General features: G+C 49.4%; 1 protein-coding gene across 3 annotated transcripts in view; it reads right to left on the bottom strand.

The window, feature by feature from the left end:
- SCUBE1 (signal peptide, CUB domain and EGF like domain containing 1) overlaps positions 1–22,153 on the bottom strand; it is a 257,400-nt gene that overhangs the window by 212,701 nt on the left and 22,546 nt on the right. For all 3 annotated transcript variants that reach the window (XM_020982814.2, XM_020982816.2, XM_020982815.2), the window contains exon 3: positions 9,806–9,934. In XM_020982814.2, coding sequence (XP_020838473.1) covers positions 9,806–9,934 — 129 coding nt within the window. The remainder of the gene's footprint in view (positions 1–9,805; positions 9,935–22,153) is intronic.

The following is a 22,153-nucleotide window of genomic DNA, read 5'->3' as shown; positions in this document are numbered from 1 at the left end:
CTCCCTTACTTCTTTCCTTCCTTCCTTCCTTCCTTCCTTCCTTCCTTCCTTCCTTCCTTCCTTCCTTACTTCTTTCCTTCCTTCCTTCCTTCCTCCCTTACTTCTTTCCTTCCTTCCTTCCTTCCTTCCTCCCTCCCTTACTTCTTTCCTTCCTTCCTTCCTTCCTCCCTTACTTCTTTCCTTCCTTCCTTCCTTCCTCCCTTACTTCTTTCCTTCCTTCCTCCCTCCCTCCCTTCCTTCCTCCCTTCCTTCCTCCCTCCCTCCCTTTCTCCTCCCTTCCTTCTTTCCTCCTTCCTCCTTCCTTCCTCCCTTCTTCCTCCTCCCTCCTTTCTCCCTCCCTTCCTTCTTTCCTCCTTCTTCCTTCCTTCCTTCCTTCCCTCCTTCCTTCCTTCCCTCCTTCCTTCCCTCCTTCCTTCCTCCCTCCTTCCTTCCCTCCCTCCTTCCTTCCTTCCTCTTCCTTCCTTCCTTCCTTCCTTCCTTCTTCCTTCCTTCTTCCTTCCTTCCTTCCTTCCTTCCTTCCTCCTTCCTTCTTCCCCTTCCTTCCTTCCTCTCTCTCTTTCCTTCCTTCTTCCTTCCTTCCTTCCTTCCTTCCTTCCTTCCTTCCTTCCTTCCTTCCTTCTTTCCTTCCTTCCTTCCTCCCTTCCTTCCTTTAAGCCCAGCTCATTCTGGCACATCTTTGCCAACATAAGTCATTACTTTGAGACTGACTCTTCATTTTTGCCAAAATGTTGTTTGTCCATTTTCAGAGATCAATGACATCACGATGTAGGGGTCAGGGTACACTGTGTTCAGCTGTGGCTGATCAGTTCAGTAGGGGTTAAGAAGGCTCTACCGCAAGGTGGGGACAAGTAGTCCAAAATAATAATAAATATTGCCAAAATAATTAATTACTCGAGGACTAAGCCACTCACACAGAGCCAGGCTGGCCCTGGAGTGACAGATAGACAGGCCCCCCAGAGGCCCATGTATGAAGCCTTTCCCACATGGTGGGGCCTGTCGGTCCTGCGCTTTGCTGGCATGGCCTTTGAGAGCCTGGGGTCACCTGCATACCCCAATGAGGCACCAAAGGAGAAGGCCATCAGTGGGAGGAATGAGGCTAATAAATAAGAAAACAGGAAGGAATCTTTCAAGTGCCTGGCAAAAATGCTGGGTGTTTACAGAGCGCATGACCTCCGCAGATTGTTTAGTTCCACATTAAAAGTGCTCCATGTTTCTCCTTCCCTCCTAAGGGAATGGAGCTGAACTGTCTAAGTATAAAGAAAAATAAACATGGGCAATTGCAGCCTTCATTCAGGGGGTTCGGCAAACAGCACGTTGCCTCCAGCTGTCCCTCGAGAGCCAAAGAAATCAGCTTCAAAAGGAAGGCAGAAGGCATTGGGCTCTTTAATCATGACCATGATGATGCAATCTTAAATTAATTAGTGCTACAACTGGTTGACATTCAGCATCTGGGGAGTAGGGGAAGTGACTTCCTCACACTCTTGAAACTCTGGCCTCTTCCCCAACCCAACCTTAGGGCATCCAGAGCGAGGAAGCGGAGGGTCCCACTGTCCAATGCCCTGCTCGGACTCCAACTGGAGCTTTGCATCCAGAGGTCAGAGAATCTCAGAGCTGCAGTAAGTCACAGTGACCTGGCCCCTTCCTACCTCTGCAGGCTGCTTATACCTCATGTTCTTCTCCCTCTTCCCTCCCCACGCCAAACGCCTTCTTGTTTTTCCTTGAATGAGACACCCCATCTCCTGACTCTGGGCATTTCCTCCCTCATCTCAGCCTCCTTGTTTCCCTGGCTTCCTTCAAATCTGAGCTAAAATCCCATCTTCTGCAGGAATCCTTTCCCAAGCCACCTTAATGTTCAAGCCTTCCGGGTGCTTGTCATCTCCACTTTATCTCATTTCTATCTTGTGTGTACATAATTGTTTGCAGGCTCTCTCCACCATTGGACCAAGGGCTCTTTGTGGGCAGTGACTGTCGGCTTTTCTTTGTATCCCCAGAGCTTAGCATGCTGCCTCACACACAGTAGGCACTTAATCAACGCTTTTTACTGACAAGAAGAGGACTAAAGTCATACTTTATGAGAATCCGCTCAGGAACTAAGAATATTTTACCAGGAGAAGAAGGATAACCTGATTACTGTTTTCTACTGCCTCACCCTCTCATGAGTCCTCTCAGGGCTGCCTCTAATAACATGGAAACTCCTTGAGGACAGAAGATATTTTTCCCCTTGTATTTGTGTCCCCAGAGCTTAGCTCAGGGTCTCCTGGCACATGGTTAAGTGCAGAATGAATGCTTTATCTACTTGTAGAGCTGTCCTGTAGAAGAGGCAGCTAGGTGGTGGTCCTAGAGCCCTAAGCTTGGAGTCAAGAAGACCTGAGTTCAAATCCAGCTTCAGACACTTACTATAGCTGTGTCACCCTGGACAAATCACTTCACCTCTGCCTGCCTCAGTTCCCTTTTCTGTAAAATGGAGATAATAAAAGCACCTGCCTCCCAGGGCTATCGTGAGAATCAAATGAGATATTTGTAAAGTGCCTAGCACAGTGAAATGGTCCCTACATAAATGTGCGCTATCATTAGCTGTTATTATTGGCTCCTGAGGGAGGTAGAAGTGACAGAGGAGATGGCTTCTGTCCAGCAGAAGAAGAACCTCCAATGAGCACCGTCCGGCTGCAGGAAGCCTCAGCATGCACTGAGTTTTCTATCCCTGGAGCTGTTCAAGCACAGTTGAGAGCATTGTTGTCTAGCTCTACTTCGGGATTAGTTAGACCAGACGTCCACTGAGGCCCCTTCTGACTTGGAGAGTCTGTGATCCTGCAGTTATAGGGGGAAGGGAAGAAATGCAGAAGCTTGTGGGCAGATGTGTAAAGAGCTGGGAAGGGTCCAGGTGTTCTCCCTTCCTTCTCTTCCTGGTACCCATCAAATCACCAGGCCAGAAAGCCCAGGAAAGGGGGAACAAGAGAGTTAGCTGCCTTCAAGGACTGGCAGGGCCATCCTGGGACAGAGCCAGGAGCCATGAAGAGCACCTGCAGAAAAGCAGATGGAGGGAAAGAAAGCGCTTCTAGCTATGTGACTCTGGGCAAGTCACTTAACCCCAATTGCCTCACCAAAAAAAAAAAGAAAAGAAAAGAAAAGAAAAGAAAAGAAAAGAAAAGAAAAGAAAAGAAAGGAAAAGAAAGGAAAAGAAAGGAAAAGAAAGGAAAAGAAAAGAAAAGAAAAGAAAAGAAAAGAAAAGAAAAGAAAAGAAAAGAAAAGAAAAGAAAAGAAAAGAAAAGAAAAGAAAAGAAAAGAAAAGAAAAAGAAAGGGCTTCTAAGGAGAGGAGTGTTTCCACGTGGAGGTCGCCCAGGCATCTCAAACCCTACACATCCAAAAGGGAGCTCATTCACCTCTCTACACTCACACACCTAAACATCTCCGCAGCCGCTCAGGCTCCTGATCTTAGGGGCATCTGGACCCCTCACTCTCTCTGCCTGCCCTCCCAGCTCCACGTCTTCCCTATATCCAAGCTTTGTGGATTCTCTCTCCACAGCATCCCTAGCTCATTCTCCTCTCCACTAATGTGACTCTATCCTTGGTCCAGATGTGATCACCTCCTCCCTGGGCTATCACAATAGTTTCCTCATTGATTTCCCAGCCTTCAATCTCTCTCCTCTTCAGCTCATCTTCCACATAGGCACCAATACCCCTACAGTTCAGCTCTGACTGTCCCTCCCAGGCCCCTTATTGCTTCCATGATCCCGGGCAAACTGCCATTCTCACTGCAGCCTCTCCTTCCAGGCTGATTGTGGATGAATAATGTCCACACACTCATGTTCTAGCCAGATCAGCCTCCGCTGCTCCTTGTCCTCAACACTTCATCTTCGTTCTCTGTGCCCTTCACAGGCTGTCTGACAGATCTAGAATATGCCTCACTCCCCTCACCTCCACACTTCTGTGCCTTGTGTCAAAGGCAAATCCATGCCATGGTACATATGGATGCCTGCCAGCAGCATTACAGCTTAGAAAACCACATAGTCACATTACCAAGCTTCTATTGTATCCTTATTTATCGTATTAAATCTTTTCCAGTTGCATTTTCATATGGTTCAGCCGAGGTCCGGCCCGTCTTCCACACCTCTGTTCCACCTGATACTCTTCCTGACCCCCAGCCCACCTCAGTTTCCTTCTCTGTACTTGGCCCACATTTCCTGCGTGTCTATCTCTACATGCGGTTTCACGCCACAGAGATGAGATTTCTCCGGGGCAGGCACTGTGCTTTACTCTGTTGTCTCTGCATGCCCAGAGCCTGGCACAGTGCCTGGCACATGGGAGGGGCTTTACAAATGTTAGGGACTGCTTGGTTGCTCATTGGGTTTCCTCTCGTTGGGGGTCCCTCCACAGAGGTCAGTCGGGTGCTGAGGAGACCTTTATCCCATCTGGACTCACTGGCCGCTGAGGCCCCTCCTGCTCTGAGCTGCTTTGTTTCTGTGATCTCACAAATTCCTTCCAAGAAGAAGGCAGCTCCGGATAGCTCCAAGCTCCTTGCTGAAGGAGGCAGGAAGTCCCATGTGGGGAAAGGGATGGGAAGGAGAAGGAGGAAGACAAGAAGGAAGAAAGAGAAGGAGGCATTTGGCCTCAGGGGGTTTGAGCAGTTCCAACTCTGACCAAAGTCAGACTGATGAGAAGCAGAGCCCCAGACAGGCAGCAGGGCTGCGCGGACTGAGTGCTGTGCTGGCTTTCTAGCTATTTGGGTAGAGCTCAGCGAGGATTAGCCGAGTGACTATCACCCAGGCACAGAATGCTCAGTCATCCTGCATGTATACAAAGGCAGCCTGATAGGCTGGGCCTGGCTGGGCTGTCAGCATAAGCAGGCCAGACTTGCTTCTCCCCGGGTCTTAGCACCTTCCTCCATCAATCAAGTTCACCCAGCACTGGCCATCCATTACCCAGTTTGATCCTTGAATGAGTCACTTCCCCTAGGTTACTACTCTTTTGTTTTTTAATTTATTGATGTCTTTTGATTTTCACATCCTCGTCATTTGCCCCAGTATCTCTTTCCTTTCCCCTCCCAGAGTCATCCCATCTAAAAAATAGTTTTTCTCTGAAGTCAAAAATAAAGAAAAAGAAGAGAAAAAAATCAACACAACCGATCAATACATTGAAAAAGTCTGAAAATGTGCACCATGGAACTGTTGTCCCCTCCCACCTCCATGAAGGTGGGGACGGTGAGGACCTTGTTCTTCTGTAAAGTGAGGGGGTGGGACCATGGCCCCTTCCAGCCCCAAACCTATCCCCCTTTTAACAAAGGTGAGTGCTATGGTCATCTTTAAAGGGAGGCTCGCTGGCAGTAATGCCAGTTAGCCAGCCTTTCCCAGCTCCCCTGGCTGCTAGAGCCTCACTCCTGAGCTTACATGGTATTTATGTTGTCTGTTTTATGTGCGTGCCTGTTTCTGTCAGGGACAGAATGTAATACCCTGAAGGGAAAAGGCTCTTCCACTTTTGTCTGTGGCTCCCCAGTACCTGGCACACAGTAGGTCCTTCAGAAATGTTCATTGCTGGTCAGCTGGCTGGGCTAAGGGTCCAAAACTCACTGGAAGGGCACTGGCCCGGAGTCATCAGACTTGGGCTCACATCCCGGGTCTGCGGCTTGCTCTCCGTGTGTCTTGGGGAGAGACCTTTGCCCTCTCCAGGCCTCATTTCCCCCACCTCTAAAATGGTGAGGCTGAACCAGATGCGCCCTCAGCTCTCTCAGTCCTCTTGAGGTCAAAGACCCTCTGCTCCTGGTAGGGCCCTTCCAGCTTTAAGCTTCTGGGACTCTGTTTAGGATTCTGTCGGGATAAGGTGAGATCAGAGCAGCTTTGAACCCCACTCTCACAGAACTTCTAGTATAGCGGGGAGATAATGACACCCCTGAACCCCAACACTGCCTGACCAGTGCTAAGCGTAGTGATAGGATGGGGCTTGTGCTCTGGGATGCAGTTTGAGACCTGGTGCCAACCCCCAGCCAAGACCCCGGAGAGAGCAAAGTGGAGAGTCAGGGGCAGGGGTCCTGCGGCATCCTGACAGTAAGGGGCTTGAGGAAGCGCTTTTCCAATCAGCGCATCTCAAGATGTGTAAGACCACATCTGGACAAGTAACCTCAGGGTCCTGGGCACTTTGAGAGGAAGAGAAAAAACGCCCTAGGAAGATGCAAAAACAATCTCGTTGTATCAGGCGAAATAAGTGTCTCTCGTCTTGTCCAGTGATTGCTCTTCTGTCAAAGGGCTCCTCTGCTACTCCCATTCGTTCTTAGCTGAAAAACCAGCTCATTGACAGCTTGACTCCCCACAGGGTCACTTTCGGTTTTATTTGAGAAATCCCCCCAATGAAAATGTCAAATGGAGAGGGATCCTGGCTCCCCCCCCCATCCAGGAAGAATTTGGCCCCTTTCCAGGACAAACTCTTCAGCCGGAGATCGCCCTGAGAAAAAGCCATTGGCTTTATTAGAGTAAAAGGGGGAAGCTGGAAAAAAGAATAACCTTGAAGCCACTAGCCTCACCTCACCAAATTAGTCTGGAAATACTTTTTCAATTTATTGGAAGGATGGTCAGCACTTTTGTGACTAGCCATCAGCTGCAACAGGTCCAGCTGAGGCTCTCAAGCAAAGGTTCCATCAGCGTGGACCTAGGATTCCAGAAATACATAAGCTAGACATGCGCCTCCTGAATTCTATCTGGGGGTGACAGGAAGGTAAAAGTGGTAAATAGTGGGTGATTGTGGGGTAATAATGAAGATACGGGGAGGCCTCTGGTTATCTCCGTACAGTGGAAAGAGGATTTCGAGTCAAAGGCCCAGGTTCCAATCCCATCTCAGTCACCTGGGTAACCTAGGGCAAGTCACTGACTTTCTGGGCCTCAGTCTCCTCATATGTAAGCAGGAGGGGGGAGAGCTGGAATGAAGAGCTTCTAAGGTCCCTACAGAAGTTGAACCACAGGTGGTTTGAAATGGAAGCATCGTTAAAGATGATTCCCTCATCTATACCTATTGAGATCATTCTCTCCTCTAGGCCCAACAGGGGGCCAGATCCCATCTCTTCATCCAGAAACCTTCCTTCATCCTGTCCTCTTCCTAAATAAAAATATTCCCTCCCTCCTCCAGTGTCCCCAAGTCACTGTCCTTTGCTCCCAGCACACAGACTTTGCATCATCTTTTTCTATGTGCGTGATGTAAGTTCCTTGAGGGCAAGGACTGAGCTCTGTTTCATCTTTGTACCCCAAACAACATATAACAGAGGTTTGAGGAACTGCATTGGGGTGGGGAGTCCAGTCCTCTCACTTTATAGAAGAGGGCGGTAAGGAGAAGGGTCACCTTGCCTAAAGTCACCCAGCTGCTGACAGTGAGTCAGAACCTCATCCCAGATTTCCTGAATCTTTTAATTCCAAATCTGTCTGATCTTTGTCCTGCTCTCTTTTCTAGGAGCACAAAATGGGATTTGCTTCCAGGGTGAAAGTACCTCTCACCTCATGAAGCAGCAGCTTGGCACTAATGTGCCAGGAAGGAGGGTTACTACCCTGGGGCTGGGCATGGGGGAGGCATCTCATAGACGCTCTTGTACAGCCTAGGAAAGGGAGTCAGCTTGGGGCGAGAGTCAGAGGGTTTCTATGTTTTTTTCTATTAAGATTAACTGCATCTCTCTGCATGCTCTAGTTCTGCCCTCTAACAAAGAAGACAGCAGATCCCTCCCTATTTGATAGCTGTGCAGTCATGAAGGCTCCTTGTGTCTGGTTCTTTCAGATGATTCCCACATGGCCCTAGGGCCTGCCCCATCCGAGGTGTCCTGGTCTGTGCCCTCGAGAGCTTGTCAGCATCCTTCCTAAAAGGCAGCCCCCAGACTTGACCCCAGCACTCTAGACATGGCATGACCAGGGCGAGTGAGGACAGGGAGGAAGCTTTGACTTCCTTCATGCCACCTAAGATCCTGTGGCTTTTCTTGGCTGCCACATCGCCCTTGGGGGAGCTTAAACTCACACACGAGAGAGCTATCAAGTGAATGTCCAACTAGCCGTGCCTCGGGGGGCACCTCAGTGTGACGGGAAGCCTCGCCCACCCTGGCAAGCCCAGTTAGGAGGGATGGCAATAGCCAGGTAAGAGACGGTGAAATCTGGTGATGGGCAGAGAAAGAGCACGGGCATGAGACACTGTGGAGGGTTCCATCTTCCTAAAGCACGAGCCTTGAGCCATCAAGATGCCTCCATGACTCGCCCCTGGCTCTAGCATAAAACACAGGCTCCCCATTTGACACGGAAAGACCTTTACAATCTAGCATGCTGTTCTCCCTCATGTATCCAGTGTTCCAGCAAAATGGGGCCTCCTTGCTGTTCCCCATCCTCAGCATTCCACCCCCTATTTGCAAGGATTATCCCAGGCTGTTCCCCTGCCTGGAATGTGCTGCCTCCTCCCTTCCATCTCCTGGAACCCCTTCCCAGCCTTCAGATCTCGGCTTCTCATGGGAAAAAATGCCCTTGCCGGGTTCTGGTGCCTCACCCAAGGCTGCCGGATGTGCCAAAGACTTCACTTGCTTTCACTTATCTGCATGGGTCTCTCCTCTGTAGACTCTAAGCTCCCTGAGGGGAGGACTACCTTGTTCCGTGTCTTTGTTTTCCTAGCCTAGCACAGCACCCTTACACTGTAGTTTGTTCACGATGCCTGTTAAATCGAATTACATTCCTTTACAGAAATCTGCCTTCTTGCCATGCCAGGCCTTGGTGGAGGCTGCCCCATCAAATTCATCCCTCAGACCGCCGACAGTGGCCACGGCGCCCCTTGCCCATCAGACTAAGCGGAGCCAGCTCCTTTGCCGATTTTCAGACGGCAGAACCCCGTCCCCACCCCCGCCCCTGCCTTCCTCGGGGCTCTCCTCCGGGTGTTCTAGTTTGCCGTTGCCCTTCCAGGTAGCTTCTCGGCCTTTGCAGTTTCTCTTAGGAGAAACCACAAACATTTTCTCCTAAGTTTCTTCAAGCCTGGCTTGAACATCTGGAGGAAGCTCTAAAGGCAATGAATCAGAATAAAGTGGCTTGGCTGGAAGTAGGATTGAGAGAAGCAAAGGGGGCCACCTTCTGCCTCAGACAGTGTGAGCCAGGGTGGGCTGCCAGCCAGGAGCAGCGTCCACAGCTCACCAGCCACAGACTGGTGATCCCCCCCCCCACTCTAGATTTTAGTAGGCTGTGCCACGGTGTCTGGGACACCTTTGGCTAAGTCCACTCTGTCCTGTGGGCTTCCGCTGCCGGCTTTGGAAAATGAAGCAGTTGGTCTAGAAGATTCTGTTCTAAGGCCCCTCCCGGCTCTGACCTTCCCTGTTCTAAGGCCCCTCTTGGGTCTACATGGGCCCATTCTTGGCCAATTACACCATTCTCTGATGTCTCTACACTCTAAGGAAGGCCATCGCCAGTTGTCCTGATCTATATCTGGCCACAGGATCCGTTTGGCTCCAGAGGACACAGTGAGGCTGGTGACCCTGCACAGCCCTGCCTCACTTCAGTCCAGCTCACTTGGGTGTCATGGCATCGCCTCCCTGATGTCTCCGTCCTCTTGGAGAACACAGGACAAACAACAGCGCCCCAGTGCCATCACAGATGTGTCAAGGACACATCGTCACTGTCCATCCACTACAATCTTAAATGGCCTCTTTTATTTCCCTAGTTGGCTCCCAAGCATTCCCAGTTCACTTTGCAGAGCTCCCTGGGCTGAGGCCACGTTTTCCTATCACACTGATGGTGACACCTTGAGCCGAGGCCAGGGGCCAGTGTGGACACGCCGAGCATGGGCCCGGCCCAAGGACTCATCCTCACTCACCCAAACAGTTGTGACCATCGTGAGCCAGCATGAAGCCATCGTAGCAGGTGCATCTGTAGTTCCCTGGGATGTTGATGCACTCGTGGACACAGCCACCATTGTAGTAATCGTTTTCACATTCATCTATGTCTGCAACACAGAGAACATGGGGGAGGGAAAGAAGGGAGGTGTCATCAAAGGGCTTAGCACAGAGTTCCACTGACTGCAGACCTGGGGTGGGGGTGGGGCATGGGAGAGAGAACCAGACCTGGGACTCTGACTCTTCTGAATTCCGTGACCCTGGCACGTGATTGTACCTTTGAGTCTCGGTTCCTTCACTTGTAAAATGGGGGAATCGGTGTGAAAGCTCTCTGTCACTCATAAAATGCCATGGGTTGTCATTGTGTTGATCATTACCATTGGGAAAAGGAAGGGAATAAGCATTTATTAAGTGCCTACTATGTGCTAATGCTTTACAGATGTCTCACTTGATCCATTGGGCAGCACAGTGAAGGGGACAGCAGGGAAAGAGGGAGTGCCTCCCAAACGCCAGGAGGGTTCCTCTATCCCACTGCAAGTTATTCCCTATAGACGGATCCCTGACCCTCCACCATTACGGCTTGTTTTCAGTTACCAAATGCCCCTGGATAGGATAAATAGAATAAGTAGAAGTCATCAGCATGGCAGAGTTGGAAGGGAGGGACCTCAGAGGCAGTCATGTCAACCCGAGTTGGGGTCCTTGTTACACCATTCCCTGCTAGCGCTCCTGCAGCCTTTGTTTGAAGACCTCTAGAAGAGCTCCTTCCCTCCCCAGGTCCCCCATTTCCCTTGGGGGCAGCTCTCGGCATAAGAAATCCTTTCCATGTTGTTGTCGTTGATGTTGTTTAATCATTTGGGTCACGTCCGACTCTTTGTGACCCCATTTGGGGTTTTCTTGGCAAAGAGAATGGAGGAGTTTGCTATGTCTTCCTCCGGCTCATGTACTGAGGCAAACAGGGTGAAGTGACTTGCCCAGGGTCCCACAGCCACGAAGTGTCTGAGGGCAGGTTTGAACTCAGGAAGATGAGTCTTCCTGACTCCAGGCCTGGCTCTACCCAACGTGCCCCCCAGCTGCCCCTCACAACAAACAAAAATCTGCTTCTCTGTGACTCTTCCCGAACTGACCCTAATTCTGTCCTTGGAGCCACATGTGAGGTCTGTTGGACCTGAATTTTTACCTTCATTTTACATATCAAAGAATTAATTAATAAGCAAGCATGCATTGAAGAGGAAGACAGAATGTCTCACACTCCTCCATTGATAGCTATCATCTCCTCACTGCTTTACCCCAACTCTGCTCGTCTCCAGGCTAAACAGCTGTACTTCCATCATTGGAGCTTCATGCTGCACAATCCCTACTTTCTTCACAGTCCCAGTTACTCCCCTTTGTGGAGCTGAGTGCTGAGCACCACGTGATCTGCCCCAGACAGAGGACAGCCCACTCACTCACTGCGCTCCCCTTTGGCTTTCTGGGCTGTGTGCCTTGCATGGAGCCCCAGATCACATGAGCTGCCTTGGCCACCCTGACCCTCTGCTGATGCATCATCCCGTCAGCATTTCTACCTGCCTTTTGAGTCAGGGGACTTGGGTCTGAACCTGCATCTGCCACTTGTCCTTGGGTGACCTTGAGGAGCTCCCTTCCTTTCCTCCTTGTCTCCTCAGTCTCCTTGTCTGTAAAACGAAGGGAGGGAGGCCTCCATTTGTCCCCCTTCCCCGCCCCCCAGGAAGGATCTGAAAAACTCATTTTCACTGAGATGAATAGGATCATAGAATGTCCTCTGACCTTGGGGAACTTCTCATCCAACTCCCTTGTTTTACAGAGGAAGACACTGAGACGGAGAGAAGTTTGTCTGAAATGATGGGGGATAGTGAATGGAGGGAGCTTTTCAAGCCAGCTCCAGTCAGTGAAAGTCCAACCTGCTGTTTACAACAGCAAGTGAGTGGGAAGGATGTTCTAGGTGGACAGAACAATGTGGCCAACAGCACAGTGCAGGGAAAGTGCAAGCATCGCTATCACTATCAAATACCTGGCATTTCTGGCTCATATTGGCCAGGTCTTTTAAGGCGAACAAGCCCCTTTGCATACATTATCCCATTAGCCATCAAGTTACAGTAACACTGGGAGAGGGTCATTCGTATGCATATGGTTAAAGAAGCTGCTGGTTGAAAGGTCATGGTACGGGTAATGGGAAGATCTTGATCCAAATCCCACCTTTGCCCAGGTGTTAACTACCATGATCCTGAACAAGGAAAGTGGTTGTACCCAACTAGATATGCCAGAGGAAATCTAAAGTACAAGAGACATTGGAGGGACTGATTTTTCACATTGTCCTTCACCTCTATGGATTTGCATTCTCAATCATTTATTCTCTTTGGTGAGACCTGCCACCAGGGATTCACGTTTTTCCATTCTGTCCTTTTTTTTTCTGCTGTGAAGTCCTGAGATTCTGCTTTTATAATTCCTACTTCTTTTTTAAACCATTCAGGAACATACTACAGTGGTTCCATGCCCTCTTGGGAACCCATAAGGTCCTCTGCCTCAGTGATTATTGATTCGTTTTCCTCTGTCTCACAATATTTATTTGTAGCTGTCTGGACTCTTTTACCTGATCTGGAGGCCAAGGTCCTTTCTGTTATTAATGTCTACCCTATTGGTTTGTCTGCCCATTGTCAAAGTCTTTCACTGAGTTCCTTTCCTCCTGGAATCTTTGGTAATTTGGGTCTCTTCCTTTCCTTATGTCACTCATGTCCTGACTCCTCCCTTTTGGAGACAGTGTCCCTCAGGGCTGAAGCTCAAAGTCATCTTGGTCTCATGGTTCACTAGTTAGGTCTCTGCTCTGAGTGCCTTCTTGGGGACTGTGGCTGGCCCCAGCTGGCTTTCCCTCAGGCTTAGTAGAGTGCCACCTGTGCCCACACACATGCTTCTGGTTCCCTCTTTGCCAGTTCTCTTGCTGAGCTCTGCTGTGGCACAGAGTACTGTTGTGCAAGCTCCTGCCTTTTGGATTTCCAAGTCAGTTAGGAAGGGTGGAAGGGGTGTAGACTTGAGTGTTGTTGCAAGCCTGTGGGTTGGCGTGCCAGCCCTGTTGCCCCAGCCTGGTGGCAGCGGGGGAGAGGGTGCTGAGTGAGCATGAAAGGAGTAGGGAATGTTAACTTTCTCTCTTGCTAGTTCATCTTTTTTTGTAACTTTGTTAAATCCGACTTTGTTTGGATTCTTGGTGTCCTAGATCAGTTAGACAGCTAAATCTTTATCTATTGTGTATGCTTCCTATTTTGGAGAGGTTTGAGGTGTTCTGAGGATCAGAGAAAATCTCTAAGCCTCCACCTTGTTGGTCACATAACCCTGGAGGAAATGATTTTCCAGATTGTTCAAAGAGAGGAATGTTTCCCTCACTGAAAATATCACAGACTTTTAAAAAAGTGATGAAAAGACACCATAAACCTATTTTCACATCTCTACAATTATGAAAATGGCTCACAGCCACAAAAAAGGTGTGCCTGACAAAACCATGAGAAGAGAACAGGCAGGCATTCACAACCAAACCACCTTGGCAGAGTCATCCAATTGATTGAAAGATACAGAAAATAAAGAACTCCACTCTATCTAGTGTTAGTTGACTTTTAAAAAAATATTCAACTTAATAGAACAAGATGTAGTGGTAAAGTCTTCCCTTGCCTCAATAATAGGACTCCCATGCTTAGAGGAAGCATAGCATAGTGGAGAGAGTAATGGACTTGGGGTCGGGAAGACCAGGGTTCAAATCCTCCCCCAGAAACTCATCGACTGTGTGATGCTGGACAAGTCACTTCAGCTTTCAGTGCCTCTGGTGCATCCTCTCTAATATGGAGGGGTTGTACTCAGTGGTCTCTGAGGCCCCTTCTAGCTCTGAATCCATGATCCCATGTTAATCTATGGGATTTCATGACAGACAGATAAGTTTGCTCAACTTTGACATATTGTCCAAATGATGACCCATATTTGGGTGATTGAGTCCATTGAGTTATAAATGCAGCAATGATGTACTTCCTTTCTCCTCGCTCCCCACCCAGGAATGCTCTTTCTCTGTGAATCTCAGGAGAATCAGCAGGGCACAAAGGGAAAAAGAGAGATGCCAGTGGGGAGCAGAAAAACTGTAGCATGTTACCAAAGACATTTTCAGACATGAAGAAGCGGCATAATTATATCAAAATGAAAATGTGGGGCCAGAAAAGAAGGTTTGCTAGTCTCATTGAAAGATCAAGGGGTGGGCATCCCGTGCTTTGCTTGTCCCCATGAACCATGAAAAGGTGTGGATTTTCTATGTAGGTTTTTGTTTTTACAAAAAGACCTTGATTGCCAAGAATTACCCACGGTGGGAAGGTGTACGTGGGGTATGATCTATACCAGAGGAAGGATGACCCACTCAGATAAGATAATGGCTTAGCTGAAGTTTTGAAATATATAATTATTATCCTCCTTTCAAAGATGAAAATTCTGAGGCTCAGAGAGGACAGAGGGGCAGGAGTTGGATGGATTTTGGAAGGCTTTGGAAGCCAGGCTATGGATTTTGAGGAAGATGTGGGCATGGCATAAATACTATCCAGAGGAAGAGAAATACCCATTGTTAGCCAAAATCAAACCAGGATCGACGTCTTTGCTATCAGCATGTGACAAACATCTATTTGATAAATCCTGTATTCTTATGGAGTTGTACGATGTCAGGAATGAGGAAAAAGTACTTGGGTGAAGGCCAAATCAGGGAGAAATCTAGTGTTAGAAATTTTGATTTTTGTCATTGCAGTATACTACAGACAACTTGGACAGAAATAAGAAATGGTTGAGGAATTTGGGTGAGAGATCACAAGCCTGGCTCAAAGCCATAATGACAGTGGGGGAGGGAAGACTTCAGTTATCCAGACATCTGCTAAAGTTAGCTTTCTGCCAACAGCAGAGTAGCTAATGACATCTTGGCTTGTTCAGTGTTAATTTCTTCATTCAAAAGGTGGAGGAACCAGCAAGGGAAAAATCATATGATGGATAGGACAAGGAAGAACTGGTTACTGGGATGGAAATGATGGGAGGAAGTGACCTTGGGGAAAATGACCCTTTCATCCTAGAGTCTGTGCTAGAGGAAAGCATAGTCTGACTGGTACCCAGCCGATATCAATGGGGTCAGAGAAAAGGCAGGTAGGATCCCCTAGTCTAAGGTGCTTCAGAGGGAGTCAGTCCAAAAGGGATGGAAGATGCTTAAGAATGAAATTCTAAAGATAACAAAGGCAAACAATTCCATTGAGGAAGGAAAATGGGATTAGTCTGAAGATGGATATACAGGGCAGTCCCCAGCCAATTTATATTGAAGAAGAAGAAGAAATATAGAGGAGATGGAAGGAAGGTCAGGTAATGGAAGAGGAACATAAGAGCATGGCATCGTCCTGCACAAAGAACGTCAACAATTTTAAAAGCTCCCGGTGAACGGAGGCTGTTTGTGGACAGAAGCTAAGGACGACCAGTTATATTTGGAGAACTGGACCAAAGAAGGGACAGGACCTTTGCTTGAGCTGAATGGGATGAAGATAGCTGACATCAAAGATAAGGCCAAGCTATTCAATGCTTTCCCCACTCTTTTGTCTTCAAAAGAAAATGACCTTTTCACTGGAAAGGACAGAGCAAAAATAACTCATGTAGCTGCTGCCCAAAAACGTAAGGAGATAAAAAGAGAACGTCTAGGTACCTGGATGAACCCACATCCCTTGGCCCAGAGGAACTATATCCTTGGGTCCTAAAAGAACTGTCAGATGAGACAGCTAAGCCATGAGTGAGTCAGTAAGATCTGAAAGGTCATAGGAGATGGGAGAGGTGCGATAAGGCTGGAGGGGAAAATGTCTGGTCCCTTCCAGGTCTCCACATCTGTGATTCTGTGAGCGCTTCTCAGTTACATCAGAGTGGGTGCTCCCTCCTGTGTCGGTTGGACTAGAGGGTTCCTACGTCCTCTGACAACTCTTAAAATTCTGTGATTCTGTGACCTTAGAACAGAGAATGTCAGAGCTGGAGGGAACGGTCCCTGTAACAGGGAATGTCAGATCGGGAAAAGACCTCAGAATAGGGAACATGCCTCAGACAAAGAACACCACAAACTCCTTTCAGGCACATTATCTCATCCAATCTTCATAACACCCTATGAGGCAGTGTGTTTCATACACAAGGAAGCTGAGGTCAAGAAAGGTGAAGCATCTTCCATAAGCACACACATCTGGCAAGAGCCTAGGCCTTACATCTGCCTAACTATTCTAGGCAAAGGTTTCACCGAATGGTGGGTGCTCTTCCCCTCCTCACCCCTCCCACATTAATCCTTCCCATTCCTGTCTTACCACAAGTGGGAAGGAGATGGGGCGAGGGTCAGTAAGAAAGGAGGGCAAGAGGAAGCCCCCAGGTCCCCACATGGGAATAGCTGTTTGGGAAGTCTGAGAAGGCCTCAAGCCCTTTGCAGTTCGAGTCTGATAGAAATCCAGACATGAGGCAAGCAAACAGAATACAGCCTTCAAGTGTCCACTTTCCTAAGAAATATAAATCGAGTCATGTTTGAGGAAATCTTTACAGGGCTCCAAGAAGAAAGGAGTCCAAAGGGAAGGCCCTGGCTGGGCACATTTGTGCCCACTGCCTGTGGTCCCTGGGAGTCTTTCCTACCCTTCCATTCCTGCCAGAATGGCCTCACCAACCATCCCAATTCATGCGCCTCCCCGCTTGGGGCTGTGCTCTCCACCAGGCTTGTCTTGTCTGCTTCCTGCCCAGCAAGGGCAGTGGAATGAGGGCAGGATGGGAAGTCAGAAGATCCTTGGGCACAGGGACACCTTTACTCTGTGCCTTCTGGTCCTCCGTTTCCACAATGAAAGGGTTGGATTAATGCCCTTGAAGCCTCCTTCTAAGTCTATGATCTCAATCTTACCCAGTCTGGAAAGGTCGATTCCAGTCTCCTATGCTCCTAGAGCCTTCTTTGTCCAGATCAGATCTTAAGGGGTCCCCTTTGAAACCACCAAGGTTTCCTTCTTGGAATGACAGCTCAGCTCAGGCCAAGAGACATTTATTAGGGGCCTGCTGTGCACAAGGCCCCGCTAGCCTGAGGCTCCCTGGCATTGAAGGTAGGAGGGTTGGATTTGAATCCTGACTCTAGCCCCTCCTTTGTGACCAGGAACCAGCTCCTTCCCCTATGGAGATGAAGAGGAAGGCATCATTACAGAACAGAAGTGTAGGCTAAGAGTCAGAGGACCCGGGTTTACTGCCCCAGGATCTTGGGGGAATCACGTCACAGCTTACTCTCCAGACTTTCCCACCTCCTCCCCAGCAGCCTTGCCTGGCACCTTCCCTGAGCTCCACCACCCCATTCTGTTTTGCAGGTCCCTCAAGGAATTGCCTTCCCTGCTAGAATGTAAGCCCCTCGAGGGTCAGGACTGTCTTTTATGCTTATATGTATATCCCTAGTGCTTAGCAGTGCCTGGCACAGTGTAAGTGCTTGATAAATTCTCTCTTCTCTGTCTCTGTCTCTCTGTCTCTGTCCCTCTGAGAATTTAAACCGCTACTATGTACCAGACACTGCCGAAGGAGCAGAAGATAAAAGTCTAGAAGAGTCCAGTCAGTGAGGCAAGGTGTGTGCACACATACACACATGCTCACACACATATACGTACACACTCACACACACATATACACACTCACACATACATATACATACACACATATACACACATACACACATATACATACACACACTCACACATATACACACTCACACACACACATATACACTCACACATATACAAACACACATATACACACTCACACACATTTTCTCTCTCACATTCACACACATACAAACACACATACACTCACACACATATACACACTCACATACACTCTGTCACACACTCACACACATATACACACTCACACATGCATTTACACACATATACACATTCACACACATACACACATATACACACTCACACACACACATATATACATATACGCACTCACATACATACACACATATACACACACACACACACACACACACACACACTCTCTCTCTCTCTCTCTCTCTCTCTCTCTCTCTCTCTCTCTCACACACACACACACACTCAGAGAGCACAGAAGACAGACCATAATAAGGAACTTAAGTAAGATAATTGTGTGCTGGACAATGCTGTCTGTAGACTCTCAGGGAGGGGGAAGGGAGATATCAGCGTGGCCTGTCCTGGCAAACAAAGGCCTCCCAGGAAGAAATCAGGGGCCTCTGAAACTATAGCTTGAAAGCTTCTGCCAGCCCCATCCACCAAGACGCCATCTTTGGCCACCCTTGCCTCAAACAGGAGGACTCTTTTTGCATTGAGAGAGAAGGCAGTTGGCAAGAGAAGGGTTAACGAGTCCAAGGTCACCAGTGCAAGGCCTGGAAGGGCCAGTGAGCTTAACTTATTCCCTGGCCATCAGCCACGTGTCTCCACGACATACCCTGAGCCAAGAAAGGGCCTGGGGGAGAGACGTAACCTGGGTCAAGGGCCCAAAAAACCAGCACCATGAGATGCTAAGAAGCGTGCTGGACCTGGGGGTGGGGAGCCAGGGATGAACATTTACCACCTGTGTAACAAGTCTTGAGGCTGCCACGTGGCAGCAGAGTGCTGGGCCTGGCCCTGGGCAAGTCCCTTACCCACTGCCTGCCTCAGTTTCCTCATCTACAAAGTGGGGATAATGTCAGCACCCACCTCCCAGGGTCGTTGTGAGGACCAAATGAGCATAGTGCCTCGCACACAGCAAGCACCAGATCAGTGTGAGCGATCACTGCTATTGTCTAACTTTTCTGAGCTTTGCCTTCCAGGCTCGTAAAATGAGCAGATTCAGACCCCATAGATGGTCTTTCAGGTTCCTTCTTGGGCTGAGTCGCCCCAGTGGGGCACAAATCCCTCGAGATCAGCAGCTGCTGTGCTTCTCTCTTTGCATCTCCGCTGCCTCACGTACAGTAGGTGCTCAGGAAATGCTTGCTGAATTGAATGAAATCCTAGTAATTCCCCTTTCATCTTCTGATGTTGATAATGAGAGCTCACCTTTAAAATGGCACTTTCCAATTGCAAGACGCTTTCATGTATAGAATTCCTTTTGAAGCCACAGTTTTGCAGATAGGGAAACTGAGATTCAGGTAGACCATTGCAACGTGAAGTGTTGGACCTGAAGTCAGAGGCCTTGGCTTCGAATCCCAGCCCATCTATTAGCCTCCATGGCAGTGGGCTGGTCGCCCAATGGGCCCTTTCGGGCCTCCCCGGGGTTGAGGGGGGAGAATTGCCGAGGTCCCCTCCAGCTCTAAGTTCAGAACTGTGCATTGATAGCGCATTGGAGTGACTTTGCCAGAGTCAGGCGGCTCATAAGTGATGGAAGGGAGGCGAGTTCAAGTCTTAGATTGCCAATCCCAGCCCTCTCCACTGCATCCCACTGCCTGTTCTGAGTGGATTGGGATCGAACTTAACTAACTGCCTTGTGTGTGTGGCTCAGTTCTGATGGCCAGAGGCAGGGTTAAGGAGCCCAGCTCTGTCATCTTTGTGAGCCCTTTGCAACAGGCATCTTGGCTTTGAAAGAAATGTCCTTTCAAAAGAAATAATGGCAGCAAAACTTGGAGAAAAGATTCCACGTAAAGTCGCTGGGCAGGACTTCATTATGAAAAGGCTGACTGTAGAAGAAAAGCATGAAATCTAATGATTCTGGGGAACTGGCAAGAAGGGCCTGAACATCCTCCTAGGAAGTCAGTGCTGGGAGAGACTTTAGAAGAGCTAGCTAGGGAGAACCTGAAACACAGCTCTGGAAACTTCCCCGTCACTATCGAGGTACCGCGATCTTCCCAGTCACCCAGGCTCAGAACCTCGGGGCCCACCTCGGCTCCCCCGCCCCCATCCCCATATCCAAGCCAGCCAAATCTCTCCTCGGACCACGCTGGTGCAGGCCCTTAACCCCTCACCCTGGACGACTGCAGCAGCCTGCTGCTTGGTCTCCCTGCCTCAAGTTTCTACACACTCCAACCCTGCCCCCGCTCACCTGCCAAGTGTTCTTAAGGTGCAGGGCTGACCATTGTGGCACCCCACCCTCTTCCCAACTCAATAAATCCCAGTGGCTCTCTATTACCTCCAGGATCAGATTCCTCCCAACTGAACATCCTCCTCTGTCTCCTGTGCTGGGTCTTCCACCAGATCACTCACTCTAACTGTAGGGGTCCCTCGCGGTCCTGTTCTGGGACCCCTTCTCTTCTCCCTCCAGACCACTCCCCCCGGCGATCTCATCAGTTCCTGTGGATAATGACCATCTCTATGCTGATGATTCTCCAGTCTACCTTTCCTGCCCCAAATTCTCTGCGAGCCTCCAATCTCATGTCTCCAACTGCCATTCAGACATCTTGAACTGGGGACATCTTCAATTCAACATGGCCAAAACAGAGCTCACGATCTTTCCTTCTAAACTTTCCCTGCCTCCTACCTTCCTCCCATCATCCTTCAGGCTCTCACCCTCAGAGTTATCCTTCACTTCTCACTCTCTCACCCCCCATATCTAAGCTACTGGCACACAGTAGGCACATAATAGATGTTTATTGATTTTTTAAAATCCTGATTGGATTTTAAATCCCTTCACAACATGGCGCCTTCCTACCTTTCAAGTCTTCTTCGTACAACCTAGAGGCACTGGCCTCCTGGATGCTTTTACACAAGACAGCCCATCTGCCGTCTCTGGCCTTTGCCTTGGCTCTTTCCCATGCCCAGCGTGCTCTCCCTCTTCACCTCTGCCTCCTGGCTTCCTTCTGCCAGGAGCTTTTCGCGGTGTTTGCTCTACCCCCACCCCCACTAGCACTGTCCCTCTGAGATTCCCTCCACTTTATATAGCTTCATTTATCTCCCCCACCAGAGTGTGGGCTCCTTGAAGGCCGAGACCATGGGTTTTTGCCTTTCTTTGCATCCCCAGCTCTTAGCAGAATACCTGACACATAGTAGGTGCTTAATAAATGCTAATTGGCTTGCCTTAATAGGATCACAGAGCTTGGAATGTCAGAGCTAGGAGAGGGATGTCAGAATCTGGAATGTCAGAGCAAGGTGAAACCTCAGAATGTGGAACCTTGCCTCTAGGAGGGGCCTTGGCGATTTTCTAGCCCAAGCTCAGTTTGCAGAGCCTGGGCAGCAGAGAAGTGACTGGTGAGGCGCCTCTTTGCCAGCCCCCTCTTCTGACTCTGTTAAGGCCCAGTGGCCAGCAGGGCCATCTCCTTCCCCCCTCTACAGAGGAGACAGACACCAGGCAGAATTGCTCATTAGCGGGTTTTGACAAGGTTCCCGAAGCCGACTTTTCTGGGTGAAAATGACAGCAACAGCTCAAACAGCGCAACCTGAGCTCCCCCAATGCTTTGTGGGAACCAGAGGAGGGGGCAGCTGGGGGACCGGGGGGCTCCACCGTACATGCTTCTTTCTGCCCCATAAAATAACAGTTTTCCTGCGGTTCTGAGGGTTGTAATCCTATTTCATTTTAATACTATTTTAGGACGTTTTCCTAAGTGGTGTGTTTTTCCAACCCTCTGTCTCTCGGGCCGTGTTGTTTCCTCCTCATCCCCTACAGCCATACACACGTTAAAATGCTGCGCCTGCCCTCATGGAAGGGTCCCCTTGCCTCGCCTCCGAAGCCAAATATTGGAAGATAATTCAGTCCCATCTGGGAATGACTGCTGTCAGTGAAGGTGGCTGAGACAAGAAGCAGCCACCCTTTGCCCTTAGCCTCGCCTTCACTGACTCGGGACTCCAGCTCTGGCCCTCCGAGCTGTCAAGTCCTCCTCCGATGCCTCCAGTGGGGTGGGCAAGGTGCGTGGAGAGGACCCTGGCTCTTGAAGGCTCTGCCACCGGAACCCAAGCTCTGGCTAGTCCATGCCATTTGAGCTAAGGAACGCCTAAAATAAGGGCTTTTCATGGAGGCTGTGTGCCAGGCCAAGTTAAGGGAGGATCATCCCCGAGCTGGCTGCAGGAGGATGCTCTCTAAGCCACAGTCATTCTTGGGAGTCACCTAAGTTGGTCACTGGTCACAATCTCTGTTGGTGGAGGGATCATAAGCTCATTGCTGAGAGAGGAACTGAGAGATCATCTAGTCCAATCCTTGAGTTTTACAGAGGAAAAAGATGCAGCCCAGATATGAGAAGCAAGTGGCCCAGGCCACAGGGAGTGTCCGAGGGGGGATGCCAAGCGAGCTCTTCTGACCCAAAGCCAGGACCCTTTGCACTGGCCCCCATGGTCTCAGTTCAAGAGGCTTCACACTGGGGAAATCGGGCACCACAGGTGTCTAGACCCAGAGTT

The sequence above is a fragment of the Phascolarctos cinereus genome, unplaced genomic scaffold (assembly GCF_003287225.1).
Source record: "Phascolarctos cinereus isolate Bilbo 61053 unplaced genomic scaffold, phaCin_HiC Scaffold_1;HRSCAF=81, whole genome shotgun sequence".
Classification (NCBI taxonomy): Eukaryota; Metazoa; Chordata; class Mammalia; order Diprotodontia; family Phascolarctidae; genus Phascolarctos; species Phascolarctos cinereus.
Note: the sequence above shows the minus strand (reverse complement) of the source record. Positions and strands in the feature narration are given on the sequence as shown.